This window comes from Hypomesus nipponensis, chromosome 15 (assembly GCF_054491055.1).
Source record: "Hypomesus nipponensis isolate SF chromosome 15, ASM5449105v1, whole genome shotgun sequence".
Taxonomy (NCBI): Eukaryota; Metazoa; Chordata; class Actinopteri; order Osmeriformes; family Osmeridae; genus Hypomesus; species Hypomesus nipponensis.
The window spans coordinates 18,652,210-18,678,605 of NC_140375.1; the positions used below are offsets into that span (position 1 = coordinate 18,652,210).

Sequence of the window (26,396 nt, forward strand, 5' to 3'; positions counted from 1 at the left end):
AGAGAGGGGAACAGAGGGAGGGGAAGGGAGAGGGGTAAGTGTAAGAGAGTAAAATGTATTTTTATAATTCAACACGTCAGCGTACATGTCTCCATGTCTGCCTTCTCCCTCAACATCGTTACTTGGTCATTTTCATTCCTTGAATGTTTCTCTCCCCCTTTTTGTTTCTCTCTCCCCCTCTCATTCCCTCCCTCTCTCCCCCTCTCATTCCCTCCTATCTCCCCCTCTCATTCCCTCCCTCTCTCTCCCCCTCTCATTCCCTCCCTGTCTCTCATTCCCTCCTCTCTCCCCCTCTCTCCCTCCCTCCCTCTCTCCCCCTCTCATTCCCTCCCTGTCTCTCCCCCTCTCATTCCCTCCCTCTCTCTCCCCCTCTCATTCCCTCCTCTCTCCCCCTCTCATTCCCTCCCTCTCTCTCCCCCTCTCATTCCCTCCTCTCTCCCCCTCTCATTCCCTCCCTGTCTCTCCCCCTCTCATTCCCTCCTCTCTCCCCCTCTCATTCCCTCCCTCTCTCTCCCCCTCTCATTCCCTCCCTCTCTCTCCCCCTCTCATTCCCTCCCTCCTCTCTCCCCCTCTCATTCCCTCCCTGTCTCTCCCCCTCTCATTCCCTCCCTCTCTCTCCCCCTCTCTCCCTCCCTCCCTCTCTCCCCCTCTCATTCCCTCCCTCCTCTCTCCCCCTCTCATTCCCTCCCTGTCTCTCCCCCTCTCATTCCCTCCTCTCTCCCCCTCTCATTCCCTCCCTGTCTCTCCCCCTCTCATTCCCTCCCTCTCTCTCCCCCTCTCTCCCTCCCTCCCTCTCTCCCCCTCTCATTCCCTCCCTGTCTCTCCCCCTCTCATTCCCTCCTCTCTCCCCCTCTCATTCCCTCCCCCTCTCTCCCCCTCTCATTCCCTCCCTCTCTCCCTCTCTCCCTCTCTCATGTTTCTCTGTGATCACGCTAGCTGTGTGCCAGTGAATGTGTTTCTAATCAGCCCGTGGGCCGCGTGGCCTATATTTAACACAGCCGTAAAGATACCACAGATAGGCGCCCTGCAAATCAAGGGGAGAGGGAGGGTCATTTTGGATGAGAACGAAGACAACCATTTCCTCATTGAACCAGATTTAAATATATAAACATACATTTTTTCCCTCTAAACTGGCTCCTTCAAAAATAGGCACAATTACTAATGCACACAGGGGTGTTCATGCACACACACACAATGATTTCAAATAACTCAACCCCAGTCTGCAGTCTCCATTAGGATTTAGCATTTATTATTAAAGCAATACATGTGCTCTTTATAATCATTGTTATTACAAAGTATCTAAATACAGGCAGCTGAGGTATATCTGACTCTTCTACAGGTGTGTGAGACAGAGTGTGTGAGTGTGTGTCAGAGAGCGAGAGAGAGAGAGCGAGAGAGAGAGAGAGAGAGAGAGAGAGTGGTTGGTGAGAGGTGAGAAGCATCTCCTGTTCCTTTCTTCTGCACGGCAGCAGTGTTCTGGTTAATTGTATTTCTATACGTATGCATCAATGAGTGGTCGTCGTTCACACACTAACACCATCTGCTATAGACAGAGCCATGTTAACAGGCAGAATATGGAACAGAAAAGTGAGGTCATTCTGTCAAGGAGGATCTTGAGATTTCTTCCATTGACTTTGCATGATCTGTGTGTTTATCTAGCAATTTCTATCTATTCAATCCAGTGCTATAGCTCTAGGATTTGGCCCTGTAAAGAAATCAGGTACATACATTGTTTTAGCAACTTCAGCACAAAACATTTCTCATTTGGCTCCAGTATCAGTGCATGACACATGGGATGGCCAGACTGATGGACAGACAGGCTGATGGACAGACAGGCTGATGGACAGACTGATGGACAGACAGACTGATGGACAGACAGGCTGATGGACAGACAGGCTGATGGACAGACTGATGGACAGGCTGATGGACAGACAGGCTGATGGACAGACAGGCTGATGGACAGACTGATGGACAGGCTGATGGACAGGCTGATGGACAGACTGATGAATGAATGATGGAGAGAAATGGATGGATGGAAGGATAGAAGGACAGATGGAAGGATGGATGAATACATACATTTAAACACACAAGGAATGAAGCACTAAAGAGTTTTGTAAGGCTTATGTTGTACATTTACTGTCCAAACAAACACACACACAGAGGTAAGGGTGATGTTGTTATCCCAGTGTAATGGAGCAAGTGACAGCTTCATGATTCCTGACCAGCTTAGCTTCTCAGCTGTCCTCCTAAAGGCAAAAACTAGATTTTGGTTTGTTCTGTTTCTTGGTAACACTATCCACCACAACCTTAACATCAAACACAGAACAACGCACCTTTATTTCTAATCAGACTTGGACTTGTTGGTCTTAAGTCAAATAAATGCAGATTTTTTTTTAAATATACATAAACATATATAGAGAGATTGTTCCCCATATGACTGTAATTTAACTGTAATCTTAATCACTGTAATCTTAATCTACCTATAACTGATACACATTTTTCAATGTGTGTCAAACAGACTCCAGGAGGGTAGCGAGAGTGTGCGTGACTGTGTGTGCATGTGAACTGTCCGTGGAATTATTCACTGGTCTTCTACAAATGAAACATGTCTCTCAATTTGACACCAAAGGAAAATTAATCAGCTTTGAAATACAGCCAAAAGAAGAGTGAAAACAGAGAAAGACATCCGTCTACGCCAGGCTGACAAGGTGACCAGGAGACATCAACACGTCCTGGGAGAAGTAGTGATGAGGTTGATCGTGAACTATCTGCCAGCTGACTGGAGGCACCTCTGGCTGGGGGACAAGATACCTCCAAGGACCCAGCTGGTTCTGACCCACCAGGCCTGGTCCACAGCAGGGGGTCCAACCACAAGCCCCGGCCCAGCTTAGTGCTCCTTGGGTCGGGGAGAGATGGGCTGGTGGGGGGGGGGGGGGGGGGGGGAGAGGACCGGACCATCACCAGACCCGGCATGTGTTCTCAGGAACCATGTAGCTGTTCTTTCTGCACTTGAAGGCTTTCGCAAACTCTGGGAAGTTCTGGAGGGAACCCAGGACCCTGCCAAGGGGATCAAAGGTCAAAGGTCACACAACTGCAGTTAATGTCATGGTTTGTTTCTTGTAGTTATAATGGGATGGGTTTAGATGATGGTAGAGAATGATTATGGGATGGGTTTAGATAGTGGTAGAGATTCTGACGACAGGGAAAAGTCTCTTTGGATCAATGTTCCTGGTAAACACAGTGTTCCTTGACCACTGAATCACAGTTAGAACAGCACACTTCTGATCCTTGACCACTGAATCACAGTTAGAACAGCACACTTCTGATCCTTGACCACTGAATCACAGTTAGAACAGCACACTTCCGATCCTTGACCTTCTGCTGTACATTCCATATGCACTATTTGTATGTCGTATTGGATAAAAACAACAGCTAAAGGGATAAAACGTGAAATGTATAAAAGCCTCTGCTTCATAAATACATGATCATCACTCCATTCATCTTTCTTATTCCGTTTTTTAGTGAGTGTGAGATGAAAGGTTACCGGAAGTTTCCAGGACTGTGCACGTCAACTTTGATGGAGTTGATCGCTTGCTCTGGGCGATGGGTCCCACACCACACCTGTCAGGGAGACAGAATATAAACCAGGTCAGCTGACCTCGGTCAGCCTTTACTGAACTCGTTGGTTTGTCCATTAGTCCATCCATCCCTCTCTCCCTCCATTTATTCATCTTTTCATAGCTTGAATCTTTCTATTCATCCATTGATCTTTCCATCTTTCCCTCCTGATCCCCCCCCCCTCCCACGCAGTCCACCTCCCCCTCCATCCCCCTCTCCTCCCCCACCCCTCCCTCCATCCCTCCCTCCCCCCCTCCATCCCCCTCTCCTCCCCCACCCCTCCCTCCATCCCTCCCTCCCCCCCTCCAGACCTGGGCAAAGTTGAGGAAGAACAGCTGGTTGTGAGAGAGCTGTATTCCAGGCAGACGGAGCTCCTCTCCATGTGTCCTGACAAAGTTCTGGTAGGCCTGTAACACACACACACACACACACACATTTGTATTTCTATCCTAGTGGGGCCTGACCATCCACTCCCATTCAAAATGTTGTTCTCTCTAACCACTCTTAACCCTAACCTCCAAACCTCTTAACCCTAACCTCCAAACCTCTTAACCCTAACCTCCAAACCTCTTAACCCTAACCTCCAAACCTCTTAACCCTAACCTCCAAACCTCTTAACCCTAACCTCCAAACCTCTTAACCCTAACCTCCAAACCTCTTAACCCTAACCTCCAAACCTCTTAACCCTAACCTCCAAACCTCTTAACCCTAACCTCCAAACCTCTTAACCCTAACCTCCAAACCTCTTAACCCTAACCTCCAAACCTCTTAACCCTAACCTCCAAACCTCTTAACCCTAACCTCCAAACCTCTTAACCCTAACCTCCAAACCTCTTAATCCCTACACCTTAAAACCTCATTCTAACTGTAAAACCCCATAACTTCAAAAATGCCCCTCAAGGTCAAATTTTTCATCTTTCACCAGTGAGGACATTTGTCTGAGAGCATTTCAGTAGTGTGTGATAGAGCATTTCAGTAGTGTGTGTGTGAGAGCATTTCAGTAGTGTGTGTGAGAGCATTTCAGTAGCGTGTCTGAGAGCATTTCAGTTGTGTGTGTGAGTGTATAGCTTTTCAGTAGTGTGTGTGTGAGAGCATTTCAGTAGTGTGTGTGAGAGCATTTCAGTAGCGTGTCTGAGAGCATTTCAGTTGTGTGTGTGAGTGTATAGCTTTTCAGTAGTGTGTGTGAGAGAGCATTTCAGTAGTGTGTGTGTGAGAGAGCATTTCAGTAGTGTGTGTGTGAGAGAGCATTTCAGTAGTGTGTGTGTGAGAGCATTTCAGTAGTGTGTCTGAGAGCATTTCAGTAGTGTGTCTGAGAGCATTTCAGTTGTGTGTGTGTGAGTGTATAGCTTTTCAGTAGTGTGTGTGAGAGAGCATTTCAGTAGTGTGTGTGTGAGAGAGCATTTCAGTAGTGTGTGTGTGAGAGAGCATTTCAGTAGTGTGTGATAGAGCATTTCAGTAGTGTGTGTGTGAGAGCATTTCAGTAGTGTGTCTGAGAGCATTTCAGTAGTGTGTCTGAGAGCATTTCAGTAGTGTGTCTGAGAGCATTTCAGTTGTGTGTGTGTGAGTGTATAGCTTTTCAGTAGTGTGTGTGAGAGCTTTTCAGCTGTGTGTGTGAGAGGGTATTCTGAATAATGCCCCTCACGGCCCCTCATACAAATACACACACGCACACACACACACCTCTTCTTTACCCATGCATCTCAGAAAAGGTCCAGCTATGTCTGGTCTGGTGGGACTTTCTATAATAATCCCTCTATTTCTTTCTTTTCAATCAGTTTTGATGTGAGCAAGACAACAGGGAGATGATTGGTTGAGGGGTAGGGTGTCATTGTTAGCGCCAATATCATTGTTAACGCCAGACAGCTCTCTGATTGGTCCATTAGCTATGTACCCTAGAATGTGCCTATAATGAGTAAGGAGGTACATGAATGGTAAAATTAGGTTTCAGGTTTGTAGAGTACTGAAGGCCAGTGATAACTGTGGGCGTGTATGTATGTGTACCTGATATGACTGACGAATTCCACCGTTGTCTGCAATGTTCTCTCCCAAAGTGTTGTTTCCATTTAACTAGAGAGAGTGAGACAGAGACAGAGAGATAGACAGAGAGAGAGAGAGACAGAGAGAGAGAGAGAAAGAGAGAAAGAGAGAAAAAAACAAATACATATAATAACACTACATTCTGTTTTTCAGTTAAACAATTTGCAACTCTGCCGACAGCAAGATGAAAAAAAAAAATACTATTATCGAAAATGTGAAGGGGAATAAAGGGTTAGAGGGAGAAGAGGAGGAGGAAGGATAGAGGAGGACAGCAGAAGTTGAGAGGAGGAGGGGTAGGAGAGGTCGTACGTGCAGGCCATTGGCCAAGTCCCAGGAGAAGTTTCCGTACTGGTCCACCATGCACTTAGACAGCTCCAGGAACCTGCTGGTGGAACCAGGGGTCCACCAGTCCTTCAGGTCACCGTCCTTGTCATAGTTCCTTCCTGTTGGACCAGGAAGAGAGGTGAAGACAGGAGCAGGCAGCTCTCAATATAATAGATGTAAGATACTGCCCTGAGACAGATTCTGTGGAAGAGGAGCAAGAGGAAGAGGAGGAGGAACGGGAGGAGGACAACGAAAAGCACATTGAAAGTACTGCAAAGGATCCAGGATCAGAAGTGCATAATTCTAACAGTATTTGGTACTGTTAGAACTTTAGTGGTCAGAATCAAGGAACAGTCTGCATTTACTGGCCACAGTGCAAAGTTACCACACCTCAGCTACAAGGCAATGTGAACAACAAAACGACTATTTTCCCTGACAGCACCACGGCAACAGAGAACAGCAGAGCAGCCAATGAGAAGGCCAGATACGGCCGGAAGTCCTACCGTTGTCGTCGAAGCCGTGTGTGATCTCATGTCCGATCACCATGCCGATGCCCCCGTAGTTCAGAGACTTGCTCTGGCCCTTCCCAAAGAACGGGGGCTGTAGAATCCCTGCTGGGAACACTGGAACACACACACACACACACACACCTGTCATGCAAGGCACTGGGCTTGTGTGTGTGTGTGTGTGTGCGCCCATGTTGAGGGGGAGGGGTTACCTATTTGGTTTTTGCTAGAGGAGTAGAAGGCATTGACAATGGCAGCTCCTGTTACCCACCTGAGAGAGAGGTGGAGAGAGAGAGAGATAGATAGGTGGAGAGAGAAATAGGTGGAGAGAGAGAGAGATAGGTGGAGAGAGAGATAGGTGGAGAGAGAGAGAGAATTAGAGGAAGAGAGGAGTGGTAGGAGAGAGAGAGAGAAAACAGAGGTGTTAGAAAGAGAGAGAAGTAGTGTGTGAGGAAGATAAAGATTAACATTGATGAGGGTCCATGATTGGCCAACAGTTATTAATAACCAGGCTAAAAATATCCCTCAGTGCCCCGTGCTCGAGAGAGAGAGAGACAGAGAGAGAGAGAGAGACAGAGAGACAGAGAGAGAGAGAGAGAGAGAGAGAGAGAGAGAGAGAGAGAGAGAGAGAGAGAGAGAGAGAGAGAGAGAGAGAGAGAGAGAGAGAGTGGTTGGTGAGAGGTGAGAAGCATCTCCTGTTCCTTCTGCACGGCAGCAGTGTTCTGGTTAATTGTATTTCTATACGTATGAGAGAGATGGGAGGTGTGAGTGGGGAGGATGTGTGCTGGAGTGTGTGATGTCTAACACAAGGAAGAGGAGATGTGTTGCTCAATGATATGGTTTAGCAGTGGGTTTAGGAAGACGTGTTGGACCAAACTCCAGGCAGAAGAGGAGGAGGAAGAAGAGGAGTGAGATCCTACTCCTCCTTGTTGACTTTGACTCGTAGCTTCCTGAGGCGTTTCTTCTGGGCATACTCGAGGTTCTGCAGGATGTTCTCAAAATATTCCTCACCGCTGTAACTCAACTGGGACACACAAGCAGAAATCTTATTACTGATACGGCGTGTTGTGTCAGCTGTGATGTCATATCCTGCCGTCCTCGTGCGTACATCTTTGTACTCGTTGTTCAGATGGTTGTCGTCCATTATGTTTTCGGAGTAGCCAATCCGCTCCCGGATAGCGCGTGCCTGCAGGGGAAGGAGAGGGGTCAGGTGTCGACAGGTGGAAAAGTAGGAGGTGTGTCGTGTGAGGTCAGGTGACCCTGTCATGTGACCCTATCAGGGTTGTGATCGCTGACCTTCTCCTCTGCTGCCTTCTTGGTCTCCGCGTCCATCCAGGGGAGATCGTCAAGGTTACTGATGAACACCTCCCGGATAGAGGCGATCATCTCGTCCATCTGACACACACACACAAACACACGCACACACACACACACGCATGTCTGGATGGAACACGTGTGTACTTTCTGAACCAATAAGCCAACAACATGCAAACAGCCGTTCTCCACCAGCAAGCCGGCGCTGCAGACGGCCTGTGTTACACGTGTCACATGACCTCCTCAGCTGGCATGAGGGGAACATGGGATGCAGGTCATGCAGAGGTCAGCTCAACAAGCCCACACACACTCATTCACACATGCACATTCACACACACGTTGGGCATGTGGAAGACTGTGTGCAGATCAGGGCAGTAATCCAGGAGGGGATTCTCACTTCATAACAGGTGGTGAGGCCATATTCACACACACACACACACACAGACTGAGAGCATGGCTCAGAATGAGCAAGCTTTGGAAGGTGACAACTAACACAATCAACATGGCTTGGGTGTAAATACACACACACACACACACCTGTGCACAGAGGAGGAGGGTACATTCTCACAAAAATAGGTGTGACACACCTCGGCAGAACACACATGCCTGCGAAGTGTAGACAGCAGAGAGGTGACAGGTGAGGGTGCACAGAAAGATGGAGAGAGGTAGTGAAAGAGAGACAGACACAGAGACAGACAGACACATAGAGAGACAGACACAGAGACAGACACAGAGACAGACAGAGACAGACAGACACATAGAGAGACAGACACAGAGACAGACACAGAGACAGACACAGAGACAGACACAGAGACAGACAGACACATAGAGAGACAGACACAGAGACAGACACAGAGACAGACAGACACAGAGACAGAGACAGAGACAGAGACAGACACAGACACAGAGGTGACAGGTCAGGTGAGCTCACTTGGATCTTGCTCTCGCCAGAGAAGGCCTCCTGTACGTAGAGACGCCCCACAGCGTTGTCCATGTTGCTGTTGACATACAGCGCACACTGGCGCCACACTGCTGCCTCAGACGTGGTGCCTGACAGGGCCTGCAGGGGGCAGAGAGCAGAGCTGTAGAGGGCAGAGCTGTGGAGGGCAGAGCTGTAGAGGGCAGAGCTGTAGAGGGCAGAGCTGTAGAGGGCAGAGCTGTAGAGGGCACCACACACAGAGAGGAAGTATATGTGTGTGTGTGTGCATGCGTGTAGATGTGTGTGTACCTTGCGGAAGGCCTTCCTGGTATCTCTGTAAGCTCTGCTCAGTCCGACCACCATGTTCATCACGAAGCGCCACACCATGTAGTTCTGAATGTCCCTGAAGACACACACCAGTTACAACACACGCAAACACAGTCCACATGGACACGCAAACACAGTCCACATGGACACGCAAACACACATAGTACATATGTACCTCTTGGTGTACTTGGCCAGGACAGGGTTGAGTCTCCTGTAGTAGTTGGGGGCGTAGTTGATGACTGGCTCTGAGTCAGGGACAGAGGTGTCCACGGTGTCCAGAATCTTAGCAGTGAAGTACGTCCAGTTAAACTCCTGCAGGAGGGCAGGGAGAGGGAGCGGTTACACACACACACACAGAGACACACACACAGAAATGCAGGGTGTTCTTACTCTCGAGTCGACCTCCAGGGTGAAGTTGGTCCTGAGAACAGACAGCTCCATCTTGTTATAGAGCAGGACGGGGTTGTTACGATCCTCAACTGTATCAGTGGCCTGGGAGAGAGAGAGAGAGAGAGAGAGAGAGATAGAGAGAGAGAGACAGAGATAGAGAGATAGAGAGAGACAGAGAGAGAGACAGAGAGAGAGACAGAGAGAGAGACAGAGAGAGAGACAGAGAGACAGAGACACAGAGAGACAGAGAGAGAGAGAGAGAGACAGAGAGAGAGAGAGGGGGGGGAGGGGGAGGGAGAGAGGGGGGAGGGGAGGGAGAAAGGGGGAGGGAGAGTGTGAGAGGGGAGAGAGAGTGAGAGGGGAAGGAGAGAGAGGGGGAGGGAGAGAGAGAAGGGGGAGAGAAAGAGGAAGGAGAGAAAGAGAGGGAGGGAGAGACAGGGGAGAGAGAGAGGGAGAGAGGGAGAGGGGAGAGAGAGGGGAGTGAGAAAGATAGTTTAGAGATAGAGGAGGATAGAGATTTGAGAGTTTTAGAGGGTTTAGGTATGCCACATCAGAAATACCCATCTGTCACTGGAGCCAGAACACCTCCACACACACATAGACACAGACAGAGACACAGACACCCACACACACACAGACACCCACACACACACCTCCACACACACACACACACAGACACACACACCTCCACACACACACACACACACACACACACACACACAGACACAGACACACACCTCCACACACACACAACAGCAGTATGGGCCCAGATGCTGGGAAGGAGGAACTGTCAGCAACATGGCCCAGATCAAGACACAGACTGGGTTTGAGTGATCGTGTTTGCTGCTTGGTCATGGTTGTGGTGCAGTTGTTTGTTTGAGTGTGTGTCTCTGTGAGTATGTGTGTGTGTGAGCTCACGTTGGCAATGTCTTTCTCCAGGTTCATGACCCTGGTGACGTCCTCCTGGATGAGGGTCTGGTTGAGCAGCAGGCCCCGGTCCCTGCGGATCAGCTTCACCACGTCCACCATGAACTGCTCATACGCACGGCACGCCTGGGACACACACAGAGACATAAAAACAAACCAACCAACAAAAAAAGTCTCTCTCTCTCTCTCATGCACCAGCATTAATTCAAATGTTCTCTCCTGTTTCTCATTAGACAACAGGAAGGAAGGCTGTAACCTTACCAGGAGTAATCAAAAATGCTTTGAAAAACACACACACACACACACACACACACACTCCCATCCCCACAGGGCTCAGGGTTGGAGCACAGCAGGGCTTGTGAATGAGAGCCAGCAGTGGTGACAATTGTACCAGATCTTGTCCAGTAACTATGTGGTGTAAGCTCCTCTTAAGAGGGTGTGGACAGGATGTGTTAGGGTATGTGGATATACTGCATCTATATATTTATTGATGTACTTTTGTGTGTGCTGGCATGTGTGAGCCAGGATGCTGTGTGTGTGTGTGTGGGGGTGTGTGTGTGTGTGTGGGGGGGGGGGTGGGGGAGGGGGGGAGGGGTGTGTGTGTGGGGGGGGGGGTGTGTGTGTGTGTGTGGGGGGGGGGTGGGTGTGTGTGTGTGTGTGTGTGTGTGTGTGTGTGTGTGTGTGTGTGTGTGTGTGTGTGTGTGTGTGTGTGTGAGAGCCAGGCTGTTGTGGGCGCGGAGAGTGAAACCACTGAAGGGTTGAAACCCATCATACCCAGAGTTGCTGGTCCAGAACAAACATGCTGATGGCCAGATAGACTCTCCAGTCCGGCTGGGGGGTGACTAGGGTGTGCGTGTGAGACCTACCTCAGTGTAGGGCCCGGTACAGACGTAGTAATCCCTGGACAGAAGCCCCAGGCTGGTCTGCTGGTCAAACTAACAGGGACACAAACACAAGCCTTCATTCACGCCTGTTACTAAGGCCCAGGGTCATGCCTGTTACTAAGGCCCACGGTCACGCCTGTTACTAAGGCCCAGGGTCATGCCTGTTACTAAGGCCCACGGTCACGCCTGTTACTAAGGCCCAGGGTCATGCCTGTTACTAAGGCCCACGGTCACGCCTGTTACTAAGGCCCACGGTCACGCCTGTTACCAAGGCCCACGGTCACGCCTGTTACTAAGGCCCACGGTCACGCCTGTTACCAAGGCCCACGGTCACGCCTGTTACTAGCGAATAGTGTTTTACTGAATGTACATCGTGAATGTCTCCTGACCAAGTAAGTAACTTTAAACTTTGTTACCTAGTTTTGTTGAGTTTCTGCTAAATCTTGTGTCTGAGTAGAGCTGAGGGACAGCAGCTATCCAGGCCGCTAAGTAGCTAGAGATCGACTGTTAGGGTGATCACCGCCACGTGAGACCCTGGCTTTGTTTACATAATTAGGGTCTTTGTCAGCTGCGCCTAGCATATTTAAGGCGGCTGGCACTACAGAGGCAGCCTCGCCTGGCAGTCTTGGTGCACGAAGACTCGGTCAAACAAAGACAGGGAGTCTGCCTGCGGGAGTCCACCGAGGAAGGCCGACGAGGAGGATCACCTCTTCTGATAAGTATCAACCTATTCATATTATATTCTACCTACAACTTATTCATAGCTAACATGTGTTTCCTGAGCATTCCTGTTCATTACACTACCCGTAGACGTAGACATATATACAAAGTATATACGGTCAACTTCTAACCTTCACTACCTATCCAGATCTTCTCCACCTGCCCTCTTTCCTTAGGGCTCTGGAACTGCCCTCTGCTGTGAACAAGGCAGACTTCATCCCAGCGTTTGCATCCCATGCTTCTCTTCTGCTGCACTGACAGAGACGTGGATCCGCCCAGAGAACACTGCAACTCCAGCTGCTCTCTCCATCAACCACTCCTTCACTCACTCACCCCGCTCAACTGGGCGGGGTGGTGGGACAGGTTTGCTTCTTTCCCCACATATTAAATACACATCTACACCACTCTCTGTTACTGCCAAATCATTTGAACACCATTATGTGATGCTAACTGATCCTATCAAAGCATGCTTAATTGTTCTTTATCGCCCACCAGGACCGTTTGCTGACATTGTGGAGAAGCTGGACATGCTCCTCAGCATCCTCCCAGATGATGGAACCCCCCTGATAGTCCTTGGGGACTTCAACATCCACCTCTAAGGAACGCAGGCTGTCGACTTCTTGTCTCTCCTGACCTCCTTCGACCTGACGCTGCTGAGCACACTGGCGACCCACAAGGCAGGCAAACAGCTAGACCTCATCCTCATACATTACTGTATCACTGAGTTAACCTCTGTAACCCCACTGCACATTTCTGATCACTACTTTATCCAATTCTCTGTCTCTCTCCCTCCAACCCCTCCTACCTCCCCTCCCCTCGTAACTTTCTGGCGCAACCTCCAGTCCCTATCTCCCTCCCATTTCTCCTCTATTGTAACATCCTCCCTCCCTCCCATTGACGAGTTCTCGTCCCACCCCACTAACACAGCCACCGACACCCTGTTAACCACTTTAACTGCAACACTTGACTCTCTCTGTCCCCTGTCAACCAGGCCTGCGCGATCTTCTCCCTCCTGCCCATGGCTTATGGATGTTATTCGTGAAGAACGGTCCACCCTTCGAGCAGCTGAGAGGAGATGGCGCAAGTCCAAAGTTGGTCTGCACCTTGATAAGTATCACTCCCTCCTTAAATCCTTCTCTTCTCACATAACTGGTGCTAAAACCCTCTACTTTCTGAACAAAATTAACTCTGCTTCAAACCCCCAAAAACTGTTCTCTACCTTCTCCACCCTTGTTAACGCACCTCCCCCACCCCCTCCCTCCACCCTGACAGCAGACGACTTCTCCTCCTTCTTTGAGAAAAAAGTTGCCGACATTAGCAGTCGGTTCCCTACACCCACCTTTCCTACCCTCTCACCCCTCTCATCCATGACTGACCCAACTAAACTCTTTCTCTCCCCTGTCCGAGGCAGAGATCTCTGGCCTCATTCTCTCTCATCGCCCCACCTCCTGTCCCCTTGATCCTGTCCCCTCCCCTCTGTTTCAAACCATCTCCCCGTCCATCATAACTTATCTTCTCCATGTCCTAAATTCCTCTCTTACCTCTGGCACCTTCCCCTCTGCCTTCAAACAGGCCAAAGTTACCCCTCTACTCAAAAAACCCTCCCTTAACCCTGCCGTCCTCCAGAACTACAGACCGGTATCATTGTTACCCTTCTTTTCAAAAACAACTGAACATGATGTATCTAACCAACTGTCAAACTTTCTCTCTCAGAATAACCTGCTTGACCCCAAGCAATCGGGCTTCAAGACTCCACAGAGACTGCCCTCCTTTCAGTCACCACTGCCCTCCAGTCTGCCAGAGCGGCTTCCAGGTCGTCGTCATCATTCTGCTGGACCTTTCTGCAGCGTTTGATATGGTTAACCACCAGATCCTGCTCTCCAGACTTTCTGAGATGGGCATCACTGGCACTGCACTTCAGTGGATCTCATCCTACCTGTCGGGAAGATCCTGCCAGGTCTCCTGGGGAGGCAAACTGTCAGGCCCTCGCCAGCTCTCCACTGGTGTCCCACAGGACTCCGTCCTAGGACCCCTCCTCTTCTCTCTGTACACCACCTCACTTGGACCAATCATCACCTCCCATGGCTTCTCCTACCACTGCTATGCTGACGACACGCAGCTGTACCTGTCGTTCCCCCCAACTGATCTGGGGATCTCAGCTAGGATTGAGGCCTGACTCACAGACATCTCCGCCTGGATGACCGAGCACCACCTCCAGCTGAACCTCGCCAAAACAGAACTTCTCATCATCCCGGCTAAACCCTCCATCTCCCACGATCTGTCAGTCAACCTGGGATCTGCGACGGTGACCCCTTCATCCTCTGCCAGGAACCTTTGGGTTACCATGGATGATGAGCTCTCCCTCACGGCCCACATTGCTGCAGTCTCCCGGTCGAGTAAATTCACCCTCTACAACAACGGAAGATCAGGAGATACCTGTCTGAGCACTCCACCCAGTTGCTAGTCCAAGCACTGGTCCTCTCCAACTTGGACTACTGCAACTCGCTGCTCGCTGGTCTCCCACCATGCGCAACCCGCCCTCTTCAGAGGATTCAGAACGCAGCGGCATGCCTGGTCTACAACCTACCCAGACGCTCCCATGTTACCCCACTCCTCATCTCTCTCAACTGGCTACCCATCAACGCCTGTATCAGATTCAAGACCCTGATACTGACCTTCCGAGCAGTAAATGGGACTGCACCTGACTACATCAAGTCTCTCCTGCAGCCTTACAACCCCACCCGTCACCTACGGTCTTCTTCAGACAACCGCCTGGTGGTCCCACCGCTCAAGACTGCCCGGTCCCAACACAAGCTCTTCTCCTGCCTGGCCTCCCATTGGTGGAACCAGCTCCCCACCTCCATCAGGGACACTGACTGTCTCCCCACTTTCAAGAGAAGGCTCAAGACGCACTTGTTCCGGGAGTACAACAGCACTTAGGAATGCTTGCTTGATTGGACCTGATGTTAGTTTCCTCCAGGATCACAATGACTCTTATTGAAAGACTTGTTGCTCTTGTAGGTTAGTTATAACGAAGTTAACTCTTGAACTCTTGTACTCGCTGTGAAATATTTTACTGTTGATTATTCTTCTACAAGTACAATCTTGCACTTTTTGGGGTTCATGTTGTTTTAATTTGTAACTTGTATAACTGCATGCTCTTATGGGTCTTCCCTTTGGCACTTGTTTAGTTTTTCACAATGTATGCTTCATGTTTTGGCTGCTTGCAGTGTTTGGGACTACCTCATTGTTATGATCAGTGACCTCTGCTCTTTTGTAAAGCTCTCTCTTGGAAGTTGCTTTGGATAAAAGCATCTGCTAAATGAATAAATGTAATGTAATGTACTAAGGTCCACGGTCACGCCTGTTACTAAGGCCCACGGTCACGCTTGTTATTAAGGCCCACGGTCACGCCTGTTACTAAACTGAGTCTTCTAAGTGAGAATGTTGGGAGACTCTAGAGGGTCTAGTGTTCTAGAATGTTCTATTCAGTGATGAGATCTGAGGGGCGTGGCAAGGGGGCGTGGCACCTACATGGATGATGTGGGAGTTGGAGTCTCTGTCGTCCGTGCCAACAAAAAAGTTAACCAAAACTTGAGTCCCGTATTTCTCATTCAGTTTGGCAAGAACGTCTTCAAACCTCCACCTAGAACCTGAGGAGAGGACAGGAGAGGAGGTGAACCACCATGCTGGGAGTGGGAGGAGTTAAGGTTGTGGGCGTGGCCTCACTATCTTACCATGGGTTGCCTCCCAGTCGTCTGTTGCTATTGGCCACTCCAGAATATCAGGGAGCATGTCAAGCAGCGGAGCCCCGCCCCTTTGCTCAATCTGACCTTAGAGAGAAGACAGCACAGGACATCTAACCAATCAGCTGGCTCCTAGTCCGAAAAGGACTGATTTCATAGGTAGGCTGTCAGGAGATTGACATGGCGTGCTCCCGCACCCAAGGCCCAAAGACTCACTCTCATTGGTGCAGGACCTGTAGAGGGTTTTTGCTTTGGTGAGGGCAGCGGCCTCACCTTCCACTGTTCTCTCCAACACACCTGCAGAGAGAGAGAGACACAGAGAGAGAGAGACACAGAGAGACAGAGAGTAAACAGAGAGAGAGAGACACAGAGAGAGAGAGACACAGAGAGAGAGAGACACAGAGAGACAGAGAGTAAACAGAGAGAGAGAGACACAGAGAGAGAGAGACACAGAGAGAGAGAGACACAGAGAGACAGAGAGTAAACAGAGAGAGAGAGACACAGAGAGAGAGAGACACAGAGAGACAGAGAGTAAACAGAGAGAGAGAGACACAGAGAGAGAGAGACACAGAGAGACAGAGAGTAAACAGAGAGAGAGAGACACAGAGAGAGAGAGACACAGAGAGAGAGAGACACAGAGAGACAGAGAGTAAACAGAGAGAGAGAGACACAGAGAGAGAGAGACACAGAGAGACAGAGAGTAAACAGAATGAGTAAACCATCTGTGGTCTCCAACATCAGCAGAGCTATAGAAAGACACTGAAGACACTGTGCTTGTGGGGAGCTACTGAGAAAAGAATCCCCCCCCCCCTCTCCCTAACCCTCCTCCCCCCTCCCCTCCCTCCTCTCTCTGCTGACAGGGCAGACCCCCTGTTGTCTCATTACCCAGCGTGCACAATTTATGTGCTCATGTAATCTTAATGAAGCTAAGGGTTTAGACCTGATAGGGCACTTCCTGGAAAAGGCCACAGGTCGTGATTGGATTACAGACTTCCTGGTGTTCATGTGGCAGTGAGAGTGTGTGTGTGTATGTAAGCAAGCATGCTTGCATGTCCCTGTGTACAAATGTTGTCTGTGTATACCTGTCTGTGTTTGTCAGCTTGTGTCAGTATATCTGTGTGTGCGTCTGTCTGTGTGTGTGTGTGTGTGCGTCTGTCTGTCTGTGTATGTGTGTGTGCGTGTCTGTGTGTGTGTGACTTGGTTGGATACCACCTGTAGTTTGTTTGGCACACACCTCTCTAATTTGAGGCCCCATCCCAGCATGCACTCCTCTGTGGGCTGCTTCTCCCTGAATAACATGGAGACTTCCATCCATCCCTCCCTCTCTCTCCTTTCTGCCTGTCTCCCTGCCTGCCTGTCTTAAACATGTCTGTAAGGGGAGTCGCACAGGTTCATCTCCTCACACAGTCATGTTGTAGTGATACCAGGCTCTGGGAGACTGATACCAGGATCTAGGAGACTGATACCAGGCTCTGGGAGACTGATACCAGGATCTAGGAGACTGATACCAGGCTCTGGGAGACTGATACCAGGATCTAGGAGACTGATACCAGGATCTAGGAGACTGATACCAGGATCTAGGAGACTGATACCAGGCTCTGGGAGACTGATACCAGGCTCTGGGAGACTGATACCAGGCTCTGGGAGACTGATACCAGGCTCTAGGAGACTAACATTTATGTTGAGACCACGATGTTCTCACAACCAGGAAGTCCAGATTTCACAAAACCATTCGTTTTCCTTCACTGCTGATTACTTCATCTTTCTTCTCCTTCTCCATTTCACCCTCTCTGCCCCCCTCTCTCTGCCCCCCTCTCTCTGCCCCCCCCTCCTCTGCCCCCCTCTCTCTGCCCCCCTCTCTCTGCCCCCCCCTCCTCTGCCCCCCTCTCTGCCCCCCTCTCTGCCCCCCTCTCTCTGCCCCCCCTCTCTGCCCCCCTCCTGCCCCCCCTCTCTGCCCCCCCTCTCTGCCCCCCCCCTCTCTGCCCCCCCTCTCTGCCCCCTCTCTCTGCCCCCCTCTCTGCCCCCCTCTCTGCCCCCCCTCCTGCCCCCCCTCCTGCCCCCCCTCTCTGCCCCCCTCTCTGCCCCCCCCTGCCCCCCCCCTCCTGCCCCCCCTCTGCCCCCCCCCCTCCCGCCCCCCCTCTCTGCCCCCTCCTGCCCCCCCTCTCTGCCCCCCTCTCTCTGCCCCCCTCTCTGCCCCCCCTCTCTGCCCCCCAGCTCCTCTGGCACAAACAAGGTAGTAATTAAAAAGCTTGAGCTCAATTGGGCAAATTATTGCACAGTTTGCCACACCTGAAAAAAGAGTAGACATGGAAAATACTCTCTCCCTCTCTCACACACACAGCTGGGGTTAAACTGAACTCAGACCATCATTAGAAATCCTTTATGGCATCTTACTGCTTCGGGCAAGAACGCAAGGCATTTACAAGCATACACACACACACACACACACACACACACACACACACACACACACACACACACACACACACACACACACACACACACACACACACACACACACACACACACACACACACACACACACACACACACACACACGGATGACACTTGGGCAATGTCCAAAGGTGTCCAACTGTTAACAACCAATAGGGGGAAGGGGGTGTGTCTGGCCAGCCAGGAGGAATGAGCCCAAGGTTAAAGGTTGCATGTCTGATGTCATCTTGTGGGCATGACGACCCCTGACCCCGGAGGGGCCCTGAGCCCAGAGGTCAGGTGACCCTAACACCTCAGCCACAACACAGGGGGGGGGATCCCTTTGGTGGGACCTTCTGAGGCCATGTCCATTTTCACACGCTCACTCCCAGCAGGGTCAACAGTCTGTACACACACACACCCTCTGAACTGGGCCTTGTGAGGTTCACATGAAGTGGATTCAACTTTGTAAACACACAGGCATACACAACTACTTTACATACACACAAACATACATACACACACACAATTTCTGTCTGGGTTACAAGACTGTGTTCATTGTAACATGCTGTCGTGGTTTGGCATGAAACTGTCATGTTCTCTGAGATCTGAAATGTGAGAGTACCTGACCACCTGTTTCTACCTGACCACCTGTTTCTACCTGACCACCTGTTTCAGGGAGAAACTCACCTCAGAGAACAACCAAGACATGCCTCCTGCCCCTCTGAACACAATGGCCACGCCTCCTGCCCCTCTGAACACAATGGCCACGCCTCCTGCCCCTCTGAACACAATGGCCACGCCTCCTGCCCCTCTGAACACAATGGCCACGCCTCCTGCCCCTCTGAACACAATGGCCACGCCTCCTGCCCCTCTGAACACAATGGCCACGCCTCCTGCCCCTCTGAATACAATGTTTTTTTTTGCGGGCATCGTGAGCGAGTGAAAAACCTTCATCCTCTGGTGTAATCATGGCATACGAGGCTGGTGTTTACGGGAGATGAATCAAGCTGTGATTAGGACCCTTAACAATCCCACATGCTGATTAGGACATCTTCTTCCAGACACACCAAAGAGTGTCAATCACAGAGAGGGAAGGACGGGCGAGATAAAGAGACACACGCAGAACGAGAGAGAGAGGAAGTACTGGATGAATAGGTAGTATTAGAGGAAGAGATATGGCCTCTGGAAGTGGAAGGGCAGGTTGTAGATAGGAAACATGAGAGGAAACACATGAGGGGTTAAAAGGAAAGAGAGATGTCCACACTGACACGACCGAGGAGAAACTTGAACTCAAAACTTTAACCTTTATTTGACACCAACCTTCCCCCTCCCCTCGGGTGCTACACAGGATTTACCTTCTTAGCACCTTCTCTCCCTCTCCCCCTCCCCCTCTCCCTCTCTCCCTCCCCCTATCCCTCTTAGCCTAGCCTAGCCTAGCCAGTGACCACATGCCACCTCCTGCTCTCAGACTATTTGTGGAGCTCCGTCTCTCAAGGGTATCAGCCTACATACACAGTCACCGTGCACACCGTCACCGTGCACCATCAACCCAGCCTTCAACTCACAGCTCTCAAAAACACATTCCACAACACAGCCCTCGAACACAACACTCACCACAGCCCTCATTCACTCTACAAACACCACAACTTAACATCCTTGTAATCATCCTCTTTGGTTGCTGGTGTCCCTCAAGTAATAAAAATTGAACTACTCTGCAGCATTACTACTGGGAGTAATATATGTGTGTGTGAGAGTGAGTGAGAGTGAGATTGAGTGAGAGAGAGAGAGACTGAGTGAGAGAGAGACCTTTAAGCACCACCTCCAGCTGGTCTCGCAGGATGTCGAAGGTGCTGTATCTGGAGCTGGTCTCTGGGATGATGTTCTTCTTCAGCCAGCCTCCACAGGCGTACTGGTAGAAGTCCTCACAAGGGTCCACACTGCCGTCCATGTTCTCTAGCAGACGAGAGGCTGCGCCGCACGCACACACACGAGTTGTGCTCTCACATGTGAAGCTCACACACACATCTTAACAGTATGTAAACATAAACAAATCTTACTAGGAATTATGTATCTACACACATACACACCCCTTACCTGACTGTGTGCAGTCTGCTGTTGTGCACATGCCATCTGGAAGGAAACACTAGGTCATCAATAGGTCATCGTCACAGTTCGCTCGCACACACACACACACACACACACACACACACACACACACACACACACACACACACAGCTCTTTAGGTGAAGTGGCACCCTGTTTAAATCAAGCCTGTCATGACTGTTTAAACATGTATACACTATAGCACCACAAGCACCGACAAAAACAGGTCACACACACACATACCAATATCAGAAGCAGATTGATGAGTGTGATAAACTGGTAGCTAATGGAAGCCCTTGATCTTGCTGGTCAGTTTAACTGTTCATCTTAGAACACCTCTGCTACCTCGCCCAGTCAATCATTCATCATGTAGCATTCATATTGTCAGCTATTTCTGCAGCACATCCATCAGTCTCTCCCTGCTAACCTGCTTGGTCATCGTCTATTTAATGTGCTACAGTAGGTACAAGATCAAGGTCCATCAGCCACCTTGTGCACAGTAGATGTGTTCTCACATACAGCAGGTGTATCTATCTCCGACGCAGTGTCTGCACTTGAGGCCTAGGGCCTGTTCCACACTTCTACTGTAGCTTCACACACACAGACAAACCTTTGAACTCCTGACAGCATACTTCTCTGCGCTTCAGTAACTGTCACTTTGGACTGTGAAGAACAACAACCCTGTTCTAGAAGTGTCTCCTCCCTGCGCCACCTGTCGCTCCTGAGGACCACAGGTACTACAAACATGAACTACCCTCTTGTAGGGTTAGGGTTATCTTGTAGGGTTAGGGTTATCTTGTAGGATACCCTCGTAGACAACAAGTGAACCTTTGCTCATTATAATTTCTCACTGATGGACTGAGGGTCAGAGTTTCTGCCTGACTTAATGAGTACCCAACCACAGCTTACGACTGACTGGTGTCTTCATAGGCAGGAAACTGGTTAGCTAGTTGGCTGGCTGACTAACTGGCTGGCTGGCTGGCTGATGAGCTGGCTGGCTGTTGCAGGACACTCACCGCTCTTCTGTGTGGAGAAGAGGATGATGAGGGCCACGATGACGACGAAGAGGAGGGAGACGATGGTGATGAGGCCGATCTCCAGGGAGCTCCAGCCAGGCTTCCTGGACGTCTTGGGGGCGTTGGTCTCTGTCATGGCCAGCTGGTCCTCCTCAGATCGGGCCAGAGGTATCTCACCTGGCAACACAGGTCACAGTGAGGTACCTCACCTGGCAACACAGGTCACAGTGAGGTACCTCACCTGGCAACACAGGTCACAGTGAGGTACCTCACCTGGCAACACAGGTCACAGTGAGGTACCTCACCTGGCAACACAGGTCACAGTGAGGTACCTCACCTGGCAACACAGGTCACAGTGAGGTACCTCACCTGGCAACACAGGTCACAGTGAGGTACCTCACCTGGCAACACAGGTCACAGTGAGGTACCTCACCTGGCAACACAGGTCACAGTGAGGTATCTCAGCTGACAGATCAAACACGTCCGATTAATTCAGGGGCGTAGGTTTGTTCAAATGTGGATGGGAAAGCTTTTTATAATACCTGATGATGCAGCCGTTAAATATATCATGTTCAGAATGTGTGTGGTGGACGATGACAGATTTGCCGTTTTCAAAAAGTCTAATTAAACCTGCGACCTGGACAGTGGCTCCGAGCATCAAGATCTCTCAAGTCCCAGTCCTCCTCTAGTGTCTGCTGAAGGAATACAGATACTGTGATACCCCACAGAATGTTCTGTATATTTACCCGTGGAGAACAATGCTATAATTGTAACACTCCTGGAGAACATATTTACCCCTGGAGAACATCTAACACCTGCCTTGGTGGAAAAGGCCCAGACAAGATTGAAACAATCAACAACACAAGAACCCACAGCAGAAAAGCTGCCAATGACAAGGAAAGAACCAAAGGAGAGAAAGATCCGAAGTTTTCAGTAACAGACCTTCGAGTGGTCTAGCCTCTGAAACCAGGACAGCTCGGACTGAGGAACGCAGAACACAGGAGAGAGATCCCTCTTCAGAAAAGCAGATCTCTCTTCAGAACAGCAGATCTCTCTTCAGAACAGCGGATCCGTCTTCAGAACAAGAGTTCCCTCTTCAGAACAAGAGATACCTCTTCATAGCCACTCAACAACAGTGCTGTTTTCCACTCAAGCAAGGGAGACTTCAAGGTTCACGGAGCAGGAAACGTTATCTCTCTGAGGGCCATTAATGATCCTTCTGACTTGGTATGGAGAAGCACAAACACACACTGACTTGTGCACAAACACACACATGCACAAACACACACTGACATGTGCACAAACACACACATGCACAAACACACACTGACATGTGCACAAACACACACATGCACAAACACTTACACACGTGCACCAACACAAGATCTACACACAAGTAAGACACACACACCGAGACATGAGACAAACACACAAACACACACACACACAGGTTTAAAGGCGGCTACAGTGACCTGGCAGTATGACGATGGGGATCGCTACCTGAGAGCAGCCTTAGGGACAAAGTCTGTCCGCCTACCTTAGAACGAACCAGAGCCAGGGACTCATAAACACCAACATTCACACACAAAGCGTCAACTCCCAACACACACACACGTACACCAAGATCTCTGAACTTAGCCCATTTTCGTCTTTTGAAAACTAGACCCCCTCTGTACAGTCAGCCCTGCTGTTAGACTGAGACACCCTGGAGGACAGATCATTGGCCGTTATAACAGTGGGAAGAAAGCTGTACTGATGACTCATTTTGCCTTGACAGTAGATAATGGAAATGGTAGCTGTGGGCTGTAGCTGTGGGCTGTAGCTGTGGGCTGTAGCTGTGGGCTGTAGCTGTGGGCTGTAGCTGTGGGCTGTAGCTGTGGGCTGTAGCTGTGGGCTGTAGCTGTGGGCTGTAGCTGTGGGCTGTAGCTGTGGGCTGTAGCTGTGGGCTGTAGCTGTGGGCTGTAGTTGTGAGCTGTAGCTGTGGGCTGTAGCTGTGGGCTGTAGCTGTGGGCTGTAGCTGTGGGCTGTAGCTGTGGGCTGTAGCTGTGAGCTGTAGCTGTGAGCTGTAGCTGTGGGCTGTAGCTGTGGGCTGTAGCTGTGGGCTGTAGCTGTGGATTGTGGGCTGTGGACTGTGAGCTGTAGCTGTGGGCTGTAGCTGTGGGCTGTAGCTGTGGATTGTGGGCTGTGGACTGTGGGCTGTAGCAGCTTTGAGATGTACTGTGTAGAAGTGGCACTGGACTCCTTGTGTGTGTCTGCCAAACTGAGCCTGCTCTACCTGCAGTATACTAATGACTGAATGTGTGTTATTATAAGTGTGCAAGTGTACATGGAGAACACACACTTGTGTAAACACGGACATACACAAACTCACAGGGAGAGAGACAAGAGGACACATGCTCAGCTCACTTCCACACCCAGCCAGGCAGAGGCGTTTAAACACTTTCACCTTTGCTCATTTGTTCCATTGTTTGTAACGCGCGTACACAAACACACACACACTAAGAAGAGATTACTGTAAACGGTGACGACAAAGTAATGTGTCGTGCTGTCACACCAGAGAACCAATGCGAGTCTGCGTGCATATGCTTCATAAAGGGGTGATCCGTATGCACGTGTGTGTGCGTGCGTGCATGTGCGTGTTTGAGCGAAGGGAGGGGTAGAAGCACCGTGGTAGTCCTGACAATTGGACAGAATGACATCTTAAACAAAAGAGAGATGTGTTAGAATGAGAGAGAAGTGAAGGAGTTTAAAAACAGAGAAAAAGAGAGAGGGAGGTGTGTGGGGGAGAGAGAGGGAGGTTTGTGGGAGAGAGAGGGTGAGGTGTGTGGGGGAGAGAGAGGGAGGTTTGTGGGGGAGAGAGAGGGAGGTTTGTGGGAGAGAGAGGGTGAGGTGTGTGGAGGAGAGAGAGACAGTGGGAGCTGTTCCATCATTCTGATCTCCGTTGACTGAGGCATGCTAGCTACAAATTGTAGGGAGCACTTGTAGCATGCCACACACACACACACTGCGATGGGGCTATGTGTTAATGACTCCTCTCTCACACGCACGTTACACGGGGGCATGCCAGGCTGGACACACACAGCCTACCCTGGCATGAAGCTTGAAGTAGTATGTTTTAATGAGCACACACACACAGGCATGCGTGTTCTGTCCCCTATCGTGAATCTGAAAACACAAGTCCTCTTGAGATCACATGCGCTCACACATACATACACACACACACACACACACAACTTCAATATTAAAGCCATTATTCACTGTGGCTGTAAAACACTCAAACGTACACGCGCACACACACACTTTGGAGACGGCCTGTGTGTGCAGGACTTCACAGTCTGTCTCGTGAGCAGTCCGTTTTTTTACAGCAAGGTGCAACTATCCAACGTATCTTTCCCACTACAAGGAATTAGGTAAATTTGGAACCATTAAAACTGTAGACCTAAGAAAGGGTTAGGTAAGAAAGCACCAAATTAAAGACTAGCCAGCAAATGGACCGAGGGAAACCGAACTCCCGGTACGTTATTATTTTAAAAGCACGCGGAGAAATACACCGGTCAGCTATCCCCGATCCCCGATCCACTTAGGTGACCGGCTGTCACGCTGTTCGCACACGCAGCACGCACGAGACAGAGCAGGACTCTGCCCGGTATCGTCTAACTGTTGCACATCAACAAACTCAGTAGAACTGCATGATCACCCCCCCCCCCCCTCCTCCCCTCCCCCATCTCTCCCCCCCCCCCCACACAAACACGCACGCGCAAAGATGCCGAGCAAGCATGTAACTGCAGCTACAAACCGGGCAACAGAGTGATAAATGACTTACCAGGTGTGTCTGGAAATTTTCGGTCGATAATATAAATGGGCATCACATCCAGCAGTCTAACATCGATCAAATCCACGGGGAAAACGCGACCTGGATAATCAATAACGGTTCACAATCTACCTGCAGACCCGCGCCACCCTACCGTGGATTTCAAACACAAACCGCGCCTGTTCCCGTCTCCACTTAACGAACGCAAACGTGCACTCTTTTAGATGAGAGTCTACAACATGTCTATGTCAAATCGCTGGGATGCAATGTGCGCGAGATTAGAAAGCCAACTCAAACGGCCGCGTGGATGTAAATCTCTGCAAGTGAAGCCTGCTTCTGAAGTTCTCTGGTTACCGAGTCGGTGACTCCTCTATCAAGCGGCGTAAAAAAGTGACCCTGTCAAAGGCACACACCGTCAGTTAAGACGGAATACCTCGAGGTGACGGGATGTGCCCGAGGTGCGTGCCGTTAAATCAGACTCGTTGCCGCTGAGGTCGCTTATTGGTCTACGGTTTGCCTCGGTGTATTAGCGGAGTATTCGCGTTAGACCAAACCTCTCTGACACGTTATATTGCAACACAGCTGCCTATAAGCACTCCCCCCCCCCTCCCCCTCCCTCTGAAGTCTGATTCTCTAAGATGCGTGGTAGCCCATCACTACACATCCTACTTTGAGCATCGGCTGAATTTGATAATTTCCTCAAAAATATTGAGTACAAATACATTTATTAACTCGATTTGTGTGTTGACAGGTTATAGTTTGAAAGCAGACTACCACCATAACAATAACTAATTACAGTCCAGTGGAATAGAAAAAAGTTATAGTAAAAACTTTTTACTGGCCAATCCTGTTCCTGGAGGGTTAACCACAGTTACAAACAGGATTCAGCTTGTCAACCAGCTAATTTTCCGAATCAGGTGTGCTGGATGTGTCAGTGCCGCCTCATTCTCCGCTCGTGTCGACGGGAATGCTCAACAAAAGTATTATTTTAATGCCAATGTTTCGTTTTCCAGTCTGAAACTATATTTGCTGAATATAGGAATATAAGAAACATGGTGTGTGAAGACAGCCATGTCAGCGTTTCAGCAACACACCACAGACAATCCTTCCTGACAATAGGTTACAATATTCAGGACAATACTTTAATTGTGTTTTAACTGCTTATCACAAAATATTCTACCTACAATATAAACAGTGTTTCTGTGCCAGGAAGAGTCATAAAGTTCCCAAAAACACGAAGGAACTTGAACTGTCCTCCAGGGTCTGAGTAAGGTGTGTGGGAGTGAGATGTGTGTGTGTGTAGAGAGAGGTGTGTGT

General features: G+C 49.9%; 1 protein-coding gene across 2 annotated transcripts; it reads right to left on the reverse strand.

Annotated features, from left to right (window-relative positions):
- Positions 1-1,221: 1,221 nt before the first annotated feature.
- LOC146257960 (neprilysin-like) lies at positions 1,222-25,610 on the reverse strand. 2 transcript variants are annotated; one of them, XM_084674022.1, is made up of 23 exons: positions 25,092-25,610; positions 21,269-21,445; positions 20,243-20,278; positions 19,955-20,116; positions 15,929-16,009; positions 15,704-15,799; positions 15,501-15,619; positions 11,229-11,297; positions 10,354-10,488; positions 9,436-9,537; positions 9,221-9,357; positions 9,028-9,121; positions 8,731-8,859; positions 7,782-7,880; positions 7,594-7,671; positions 7,406-7,509; positions 6,698-6,756; positions 6,483-6,602; positions 5,965-6,098; positions 5,620-5,685; positions 3,930-4,025; positions 3,545-3,621; positions 1,222-3,057 (listed from the first exon to the last, which is right to left on the reverse strand). In XM_084674022.1, exons 1-23 carry the CDS (start codon positions 25,132-25,134, stop codon positions 2,958-2,960), a joined length of 2,313 nt encoding a protein of 770 aa, XP_084530148.1. In that variant the 5' UTR covers positions 25,135-25,610; the 3' UTR covers positions 1,222-2,957. The 2 variants fall into 2 exon arrangements, with proteins under 2 accessions (XP_084530148.1, XP_084530149.1); XM_084674023.1 differs by lacking the exon at positions 25,092-25,610 and having other exon boundaries at positions 20,243-20,291; positions 21,269-21,321.
- Positions 25,611-26,396: the final 786 nt, after the last annotated feature.